Below are 10463 nucleotides of genomic sequence, written 5' to 3'. Positions count from 1 at the left end.
CTCTTGTAAAAAAGGATATATTTAACAATTGAGAAGAAATGCAAAACCTCTTTTATTCTTGCCACTGTAGAGAAACACACACACAAACCCCTCTCACACACCTCTCACACGCCCCAACTCATTCCCAACTAATAAGAAACGGTGTATTGACTGTGCAGGGATCGTAAAGTCAACTTCATCAAGGCTGTTGACTCAGTCATGACTGTGCAGGGATCGTAAAGTCAACTTCATCAAGGCTGTTGACTCAGTCACAGTGTGCAAGGATGCACTGTCTCTGGTTAATAAAATAATGAAGTGTCACTCTTTTATTTACATGATTTACACGCACACACACTCACACTCTCCATCTAGTTGAACCTCATTTATTTCTTGGTGACATTTGATCATTGATAAGAATTTTTGGATTGACCTTGATTTGAATTTAAATGAATTGTTTGGATTAAGCATGGTTATAGTGTTGGATTAAGCATGGTTACAGTGTTTGGGGGCAGAACTGGTCTGAGGCAGATGGAAATTCCTCATCAGATTGAAGGGATGTGCTGGGATGAGCAGACAGGGTTTTGATGAGATGGTGTTTGATTTGGGAATTGGAAATAGGGACGTCTCCTCTTCCTCTTCCTGATGATTTAGGCTGATTAAATCATGTGTGTGTGTGTGTGTAAGTGTGTGTGTGTAAGTGTGTGTGTGTGTAAGTGTGTGTGTGTGTAAGTGTGTGTGTGTGTGTCCGTGTGTAATTGTGTGTTCACTGGTGGCTCTCAGTGCGACCTCCAATCACTGCGGAAAAACCAACAGAGAGAGAGAGAGAAGGAAAGAGACAGAGAGGAGAGAGAGAAGGAAAGAGACAGAGAGGAGAGAGAGAAGGAAAGAGACAGAGAGGAGAGAGAGGAGAGAAGGAGAGAGAGAGGAGAGAGAGAGGAGAGAAGGAGAGAAGGAGAGAGAGAAAGACAAAAGAGAGAGAGTTAGAAGGAGAGAGTGAAGGAGAGAGAGAGGGGGAAATTAATGGACAAATTAAGTGGAACTAACCTAATGATTTTGCCTGCTTTTTTCTGATCTTCTGCTCCTCTCTTCCTCCTCTCCTCCCCCTCTCCTCAGTGCAGAGAGCTGATAAAGGACAGGTTGTGTTCCTCTTTCCTCTCTGAACTGTTGACTTCTCCTGACAACTCCACAACAATCAATAATCAATCCTCAATCTCCTGCTCCTTCCTTCCATCCCTCTTTTCTCTCTCCCTCTCCTTCCGCCTCCTCCAACACATCTTCACCTGCTGGGATGTCACATGTGCACACACACACACACACACACACACACACACACACACACGCACACACACACACACATGCAAGCTTACTTTACTTCACTTGCATTAGCAGTCATGCTTAGGTCATTCTTACTTGTTATGATTAGATTGATAGTGTTTCAGAACACAGGATTAGGACTTATGTACTTTAGGTGATATCATTTCTTCTAGGTTTACAGATGCTGTTAGGAAACTGTCAAGAGGAGCAGGACCTGATCACTCCAATATCCTGTTCCTGTTCCTGTACCTGTTCCTGTTCCTGTTCCTGTACCTGTACCTGTACCTGTTCCTGTTCCTGTTCCTGTTCCTGTACCTGTACCTGTTCCTGTACTTGTTACACATGACAGTAAACTTCAACACACACACACAAACACATTCTAGAGAATACACACACAACCATAACGTCCGTAGATGATTGAAAATATAAACTTTTTCTATCTTTCTCTGTCACAAGTGGACACATGTGCCTCCCCCCCTCACACACACACACACACACACACACACACACACACACGCACACACACACACACAGACCCATCCTCCAGCCACATGTCCTGTTTGTCCCTGTAGTGGCCGTGGGGAGAGAGACTGCTCCAGTCACTGAGGCAGAAACCCTGCCTCCTCAGTGCCCAGCCCCTGAGAGATGCTGCAGTCCACACGCACACACACACACACAGTCACACACTTTCACACACACACAGCCACACTCACAGACACTCACACACATGCACACACACACACTCACACACACAGCCACACACTCACACACACTCACAGACACACACACACAGCCACACACAGCCACAGCCACACACACACTCACAGACACACACACACCAAGGACCTTCAGTGCTTGTCTTTCTAATCTGGAAAAATGTGATTGAGCCCACCATTCATTCTACATGTAATACTTCAGATGTCAGGGAACAGAGAGAGGAAGACACTTGAGGACAGCAACACAGACCAAGAGAGATGTTTCCATCGATGAACTGAGAGAGAGAGAGAGAGAGATGTTTCCTTCGATGAACTGAGAGAGAGAGAGAGAGAGAGAGAGAGAGATGTTTCCATCGTTGAACTGTGAGAGAGAGATGTTTCCTTCGATGAACTGAGAGAGAGAGAGGTTTCCGTCGTTGAACTGAGAGAGAGAGATGTTTCCTTCGATGAACTGAGAGAGAGAGAGAGAGAGAGAGAGAGAGAGAGATGTTTCCATCGTTGAACTGAGAGAGAGAGAGAGAGATGTTTCCTTCGATGAACTGAGAGAGAGAGAGAGAGAGAGAGAGAGAGATGACGATTCCTGAGACCAACAATAGGAGAGAAAGAGCAAGAAAGAGGTAGAGAGAGAGATTGAAAGACATTCTCCCTTCACACACACACACACTCACTCACACACACACACACACACACACACACACACACACACACACACACACACACACACACACACACACACACACACACACACACACACACACTCACAACTAAATTATACTCTCACACTGGCATCCCGAGCCCCAGTCTGTGCCACAGCGTCAGTGACTGGGTCTGTGGGCAGGGCTAGCTGCCCTGCCTGCTGTGCTGATACGTGCGTCCCGCTACGATCAGCTTCCCTTCCCAGCATGCACCTTGGCCGGGGTAATGAGGGTGGAGGGGCTCCGTGCACTGCACCTGTCCGGGAGACCGTCGCCAGCAATTCAGACTCAATTGACTGTGAAAAAAAGATAAATAAAAAGGATAATGCAATTTATGGCTGGCTGCCTCTCTCCTCAAGACTCCTCGAATGATTATAGGGTGTGTGTGTGTTGTGTGGCTGATTGTAGATGTTTGTTTGTGTGTGTGTGAGATTACAGTACATTGTGTGTACAGTGCATGTAGACATGTAGAACGCGTGGATAACAAACGTATAGACGTATAGTCATGTAAAGACTGAGGCCTATAAAAAATGACACACAGAGAGAGTAGAGACAGAAAGGAAGGATGGTGAAAAATCAACAAAAGCAAAGAGAAAACAGTTGATCTGATAACACAGACTGAAATCGTGACCTTGCTAACGGACTTGAAGTGATTGTTTGCACCAAACAGTGTTTGTTTTCTGCCGGTGTGTGTGTGTGTGTGTGTGTGCAGCAAGAATCCAATTATTGTGGTCAGCCAGAGTGCTGAGTGGACAAATGCAAAAAGACGTCCTATGGTGATTATGTACCTGTTTCAGAGCTTTCAGCACTGATAAGATGCCTTCGCCTCTCCACACACACACACACACACACACACACACACACACACACACACACACACACACACACACACACACACACACACACACACACACACACACAGTGTGATGATAAGCCAATGTCATCCTCCCAGACACGTTGGATAACACCAGACATCCGTTGGTTAACTAGCTTGATCGATAATAATCGCCTCAGGGGCGTTCTGACAAAAAGGAAAACATGTCAACATCACCTTAATAAAGCTCCCATGTTAATGAGCTCTAGAAAAAGGTCAAGTCTAAACAAAAGATTTCCTCCTTATAAATATTGGAGTGTGATTACCATGAGAGCTTGATGGGCTAATGAAGCCCTCAGCCGTAGGCCTGTACAGCCTCTGATTAGCTCCACTCAACACCGGGTCTCTCAGCTGGAGAGACGCTCCACTGGGTCTCTATGGAGAGCTCCTGATCACAGGAAGTGAGAGCTGGGGGTCGATCAGGAAGTTATTCTCTAGAGCTGGGGATCAAACAGGAAGTGATTCTCTCGAGCTGGGGGTCGATCAGGAAGTTATTCTCTAGAGCTGGGGGTCAAACAGGAAGTGATTCTCTAGAGCTGGGGGTCGATCAGGAAGTGATTCTCTAGAGCTGGGGATCAAACAGGAAGTGATTCTCTCGAGCTGGGGGTCGATCAGGAAGTGATTCTCTAGAGCTGGGAGTCAAACAGGAAGTGATTCTCTAGAACTGGGGGTCGATCAGGAAGTTATTCTCTAGAGCTGGGGATCAAACAGGAAGTGATTATCTGCTATAGAAAGTGAAGTGAGAAGTGATGGATTTAGATGAACAATGTGTATATTGTGCTAAACAAGCAGAAAGGATATTAGTAGGTAGGTGAGAAGGAATGTGTGCACGTAAACTATACTTACACGGACGTGTGCCTGCTCACACACACACACATATACACTCATGCACATGCACTCAGACGCACAAAGGAATCGTAATAGTAACACAAAACCAAATCACAGAGCCTCCAGTCAACCTGATAGAGAATACTGACCTTGTCTTTGTGTCCTCTGGGGTGTGTGTGTGTGTGGGCGGGAGGATTCATACTGATGACATCTCTGTATTGTTTCATGGTCTAGGAGGAGGACAGATTCTGAAACACTGACCTCACCTCCCCAGCATGACCCAATCACAGATATCACATGGAGATAATCATTGTCTGTGTGTAGGGAGTCAGGTGGCTGAGCGGTTAGGGAAGCGGGCTTGTAATCAGAAGGTTGCCAGTTCGATTCCCGGTCGTGCCAGATGACGTTGTGTCCTTGGGCAAGGCACGTCACCCTACTTGCCTCAGGGGAATGTCCCTGTACTTACTGTAAGTCGCTCTGGATAAGAGCGTCTGCTAAATGACTGTGTGTATGTGTGTGTGTGTGTGTGTGTGTGTGTGTGTGTGTGTGTGTGTGTGTGTGTGTGTGTGTGTGTGTGTGTGTGTGTGTGTGTGTGTGTGTGTGTGTGTGAGAGACAATCTCCAGGCTGTCCCCATGCTGGATATATGAGGCTGTAAGGATGATAACGTTTAAACACAAAGTATGTTCATGTCTTCAGAGTGCCCTGCAGTCTTGAGTCCTCTGACTCTGAAGAATGCAGAAGGCCACGAACCCACTTTCAAATAAACCCACACTCGATATTACTATCTGTGTGTGTGTGCTTGTAATATGGAGTGCATCAAGTTGGAGCACCTTGCAATATTGATGGTTGTACGTTTTGTATGTGTGTTTGTGTCCAATTCTATGGTAGCAAATAAGGTCATATTTCAATTTTCAAGAGGTAAATTCAAAAGCAAATCATTCGGTGGTGTTTACATTTCAATATTAAGTATTTATTGCCTCAAAACATGTCACTGATTTGCTTCCATACAAATCATCTTATTGTGCATGTTGATGTCCTGATGGAGTGAGATGGAAGGGTTGTCTGAGTCAGAGGTGCTGGATGAACCAGATGAATTATTCATCCCTGGAGCCTGTAGACACACCTGCTTCGAAGCAAACGCTGATTACCAAGTTTTTCTTTCAACACAGGACACAGTAGGACACTGATAACATCAGTCGATTTCACTCTCGGTATATTCCGTCCATAAAAACCATAGAACAAACTACAAACGGTGTGGGCCATTTCCCTGCATAACTTTCATGGTTGAAACAGTCAAAAAGATCAGAACGTCGTTCTGCAAACAACTGAAAACCCAAAGAGAGCCGTTCGAATGGCAGAGGGGAAAAAAACGGGTGTAAAATGATAATAATCCTCTTTTGAAAGGAAGAAGAAAATAAATTCTACAGCTGTGGAGATAAACCAAAATGGGATTCCTATTTTACGGTTGAAAATATTTATTCCGGTCCGTTTAAAAGGTTTACTGGCCACTGGCTTATGATATTCATAGCCCTCTCCAACACGGGTAAACCATCTCCTCGCTTCATCCTTCTCCTTTCACACAGGCACACAGCCATCACGGCTACGCCTGTTTAGGACTGTTTTCCAAAATGGCTGCCAAAAGGAGTAGCTCACTGGGTCATTTAGTCATTTTAGCAGACGCTCCCTTCCAGAGCGACTTACAGTAAGTACAGGGACATTCCCCCGAGGCAAGTAGGGTGAAGTGCCTTGCCCAAGGACACAACGTCAGTTGGCATGACCGGGAATCGAACTCGCAACCTTCGGATTACTAGCCCGATTCCCTCACCGCTCAGCCACCTGACTCCCTCTGGGTAAGAGCGCACATCACGTAGACTGAGGCCTTACAGCCTGGGTTTGAATCCTTCCCCTCTCTCTCTTTCCCTAACCTTCCTGTCACTCTTCACTCACAAACTGTCTAAGACAGCGTGAAATGAAGTGCAAAATATTATACCTCAAGATGGCCGTCTATAAACAGTTTGTGAGCATGTTACTAGAGGTAGACTGATTCCTTCTGTCTGTCTCTACGCTGTTTTTTGGGGGCATTATGCTCTCCATAACTCGTTAGTTTACCTCAGAGCACACTCCAGGGGCTCACAGGCCCTCTCTGGGACCCTTCAGGGGGCTTTCACCCTGATTTGGGAGCATGGGGGTCCCCACAGGCTTCAAGGTTATCCTCTTCTTGCTCCAGTCGTTTTCTTGGCTGTGGACACGCTCACCCTCACACACACACTCGGACCAGTGTGTGTGTGTACACACACACACATCCTTGAGAAGTACACATTTCTGATCTGATCTAGCTCAGGCTCTCTCTCTCTCCTCCCCCTCTCTCTCTCCTCCTTTCCTCCCCCCCCCTCTCTCTCTCCTCCCCCTCTCTCTCTCCTCCTTTCCTCCCCCCCCCCTCTCTCTCTCTCCTCCTTTCCTCCCTCTCTCTCTCTCCTCCTTTCCTCCCCCTCTCTCTCTCCTCCCCCTCTCTCTTTCTCCTCTGTTCCTCCCCCTCATCATCACCTATTCAGCAGATCCTGTAGATGTTTTCAAACAAGGACAAGGAGTTTGATTTATACGTGACTAGAGCTCAACACGGCCTCCTATACACCTCGATCCGATTAGCTCTAATTAGCAGAAGTGTCTGTGGGTTAAAGGAACTAACCTTTGGATGCTAATCAAGCCTTCCTTTAGAACTCCATTAATCGGATGTTAACTAGCCTTCTGATATTCAACTCGTTTTATTTATCAGGCGCTTGTTTGAGGCGTTTCCCGTAAAACGTGGACAAATTGCGAGAGGTTAACAAAAACGTGTGTGTGGTTGTGTGTGTGTGTGGTTGTGTGTGTGCGATCCAGTCAGAGACAGTTAAATAAAGTGACAGAGCCCCCCCCACCCTCAGGACTGCCAACAAGGCGCCAAAACGAGGGGAAGGCGGCAGAGGAGTGGAAGAGAGGAGCGCGAGGGCTGATGACTAATGTGAAGGGGATGAGGGGAGGATGTAGTGGTGGTGATGAATGGAGTCGTCAGGCTAACAGAGCCTATAGAACAGGCTGCCATCTGCCTCCCCATTACTATAATGAAGAGAGTGGTGCTACCAGCCCTGCCACAGGGCCTGTCGGCTAGCTAGGACTCCCAAGCCTTCAGAGTGTGTGCATGAGTGTGTGTGTGCATCAGAGTGTGCTTGTATCCATGTGTGTTTATATGGGAGAATGTGTTTCGTGTGTGTTTTTTTGTGAGTTAGTGTGTGTGCAGGGAGAGAATATTGTGTGTGTGTGTGTGCTTGGAAAGTATTGTGTGTGTGTAGGGGGGGTACCCCTTGGAGAAGAGTTACGGCAGCGCAGCAGACGCTTCACACCTCATTGGACGTTGAGAAGCGCCAATCACCTCCCACAGGCCCGCCCCCCGACCTGTTTGCCTAAAGATTCACAACGCCTTGTTGCTTCGGAGAGACAGAGAGAGCGGGTTGAGAGAGAGATGACAGAAAGAGAAAGATCCTAGAGAGAGAGAGAGAGGTACATGAGGACATGGTAACTGAGCAGAGAAAGCACATAAGTGAGAAGAGGCAGAGGAAGGGAACAGGAGATCAAGTTTCTAATGTAAATGTGATTGGTGAGTCATCTCTCGGAGGGGCTGCTGTTGCTGTTCCAAGTCGACGGTCTGCGTTGCTCGGGGAACAAACCCAGGTGTTCCGCACTGAGAGCCTGCCACAGGTGAATCTCATTAGGCTCTATTTTAGGAAAGAGTCCCGTGACTTTTTCAGGGACGTGTTCCAATAGACTTCAAATGCTTCCTTCCCTGACCCCCTTTGATGTGGGCCCGGAGGGGGACATGACAAAAGAGAGGTGATGGAATAATGAGAGACAGAGGGGGGGGAGAGAGGTAGCAATGGAGGGAGAGGTTTTCTTGGAAATGTTGAGAGAAAAAGAGAGAGCGGGAGGGAGGTAGAGAAAGATTGAGAGAGAGAATCGATGTGAAATCTCCACACTTAAGGAGGACAGTGAATACCCAATCTGTGTGAGCCACACAGATTGGTTGACTACCTTCATCAACTGTCTCCAGGAACTCTGATGAAGAACAGACGAACCCTCCCTACACGTTGTCACGACAACACACATCAGCCGGGGGGGGGGGGGGGAGGGAGGAGGTTGGAAATGCTGGTGATGGTGGACAGGAGGAGGATGACCAGGGGAGAGAGAAGGAAGAAAGGATAGGTGCAGAAGACAGAGGAGACAGGGTGTGTCCAGGTCTAAGCAGCGGAGGGGAGGAGTCCTGGAATCTGTGAGGGGGCAGCTGCCCCTGAAACCCCCGCCCCCCCCCCCCCCTCGACCGCCCCCCCCAGCCCTACCCCGACCCCTCTGACCCCCAGAAGTCAAACAGCCAGAGGGCAGCTGACGGATAAAGAGGGATTAAGACACGTAAAGGATAGAAACTCCCTGACTGACACACACACACACCCTCTGCAGTCAGATGGAGTTTGGCAGTGAATGTGTGTGTTGATATAGTCATGATAAGGCTTCTTCTAAACAGTCTACAGCTGGCGTGCGCACACACACATTAAATACAATATGAGAACACAGACAACTCTCTTGCAAACAACTGCACACACTGTCGCACACACACTGCCGCACACACACACCTCTAACCACCCAAACACACCCTGTGTCTGGCGGAGGATTCAGGCGGCGTGGAGAAGCTGTTTGGTGTCTGGAAGAGTTAGAGGAGAGAGAGAGAGAGGGGTAGAGGGAGGGAGGGGGAAAGAGAGATGGTGGGAGAGGGAGAGAGGGGGAGGAAGAGAGAGTGAAAGACAGAAAAGGACAGACACACACACACACACTCGCAGAGCACCCCAGAGTAATGACAGACACATTCAACAGTCGTACTGGCCTGATTTCTTTATTTTCTCTGATCAGACGTTATCAGAAGAGGTGCGACTGATGGGGGGGGATGGAAACACAACAAGCAGATACAATATCAACAGAACACACACACGCTTTCAGACACAGAGATCTAGAGTGTGTGTGGGAAAGTGCAATAGGGTGGGGTCATAGCCTGATAAGCAGAGTGGCATGGATGTGCATGGGTTGTGGATAGACTTTATTTCCATAGAGGTGTTTGTTTGTTGTGAAGTGGGTGGACTAGTCCAAGTGGAAGATTGCGGCGGGGGTGAGTGGGTACGGTGGTAGTGGTTCGGTCCGTTTTGGTGGCTGGGACGGACTTGGATCTGGCGCTGTGCTGGACCCGGCTCAGACCAGCTCTCCCCCCCCATCTCTTCCCTGACTTGGTATCTTCAAAATGGCTGCCAGTCCGGTGTTGGAGCTGCATCTCTGAGCTCCTGTGGACCCCTGGTCTGGGTGGGAGAGACACAGGCGGCTGGGGTTAGGTTGGGGGTGGTGTAGAGGAGACAGGACAGTAGAAGGTAGGACAGGGTGGTGGGGTTGTAGAAGAGGTGTCCATCTCTCTGGTTCTCTTGGGGGGGGCAGGGTTCTGGTGGTCGCTGGTCAGGTTCTGGTTCTCCTCAGGTTTGACGGTGAGTCTCGTGGTGCTGACTTCTCTACATTCGATAAACGGTCGACAGGCAGTCGGTTAACGGTAATGCCACACTATACACGCCATGGCTCCCTCTCACTAACTCCAGCAAGGGGCGTCTTAACCCCCGGTCCTCAGCTTGTTCTGGAGAGAAAGAAGAGACACAGAGAGAGAGAGAGAACATGTTAGAGGGAAAAGTAGTTTGGGTGTGTGTGTGTGTGTGTCAAGGGAAAGAACTTGTGTTTTTGCTGGGAGATGGAGAGAGAGATGGAAAAAGAGACAGAAATACAGGGGAAGGGGAAATAGCAAGAGTGAGTGAGTGGGTGTGTGTGTGAAAGAGAGAGGAAACGGCCGTGGGGGAGTGGATTTCATGTTTGCTTTAAGTGCGGCCACAAATCCCTAACACACAGCCCCTCTACCTGTCAATACCCATTTAATCCAGGCTGCTGCATCTGATACCAGCAAAATAAAACACCAGCAGAGGAGAGAAAAAAACAGTAAAAAAAAA

General features: G+C 48.1%; 2 protein-coding genes across 4 annotated transcripts in view; both read right to left on the bottom strand.

Annotated features, from left to right (window-relative positions):
- The window catches only part of plxna4 (plexin A4), a gene marked incomplete at its 5' end in the record, with an annotated part of 63769 nt that extends 62376 nt beyond the window's left edge, over window positions 1-1393 (bottom strand). The window contains 1 exon segment of the mRNA XM_067254235.1: window positions 1352-1393. Coding sequence (XP_067110336.1) covers window positions 1352-1393 — 42 coding nt within the window.
- A 7902-nt stretch (window positions 1394-9295) lies between these two features.
- chchd3a (coiled-coil-helix-coiled-coil-helix domain containing 3a) overlaps window positions 9296-10463 on the bottom strand; it is a 54731-nt gene continuing 53563 nt past the window's right edge. For all 3 annotated transcript variants that reach the window (XM_067254862.1, XM_067254863.1, XM_067254864.1), the window contains one exon: window positions 9296-10099. In XM_067254862.1, the coding sequence (XP_067110963.1) occupies window positions 10076-10099 (24 nt within the window). In that variant the 3' untranslated portion in view covers window positions 9296-10075. The remainder of the gene's footprint in view (window positions 10100-10463) is intronic.

This window comes from Osmerus mordax, chromosome 17, assembly GCF_038355195.1.
Source record: "Osmerus mordax isolate fOsmMor3 chromosome 17, fOsmMor3.pri, whole genome shotgun sequence".
NCBI lineage: Eukaryota > Metazoa > Chordata > Actinopteri > Osmeriformes > Osmeridae > Osmerus > Osmerus mordax.
Note: the sequence above shows the minus strand (reverse complement) of the source record. Positions and strands in the feature narration are given on the sequence as shown.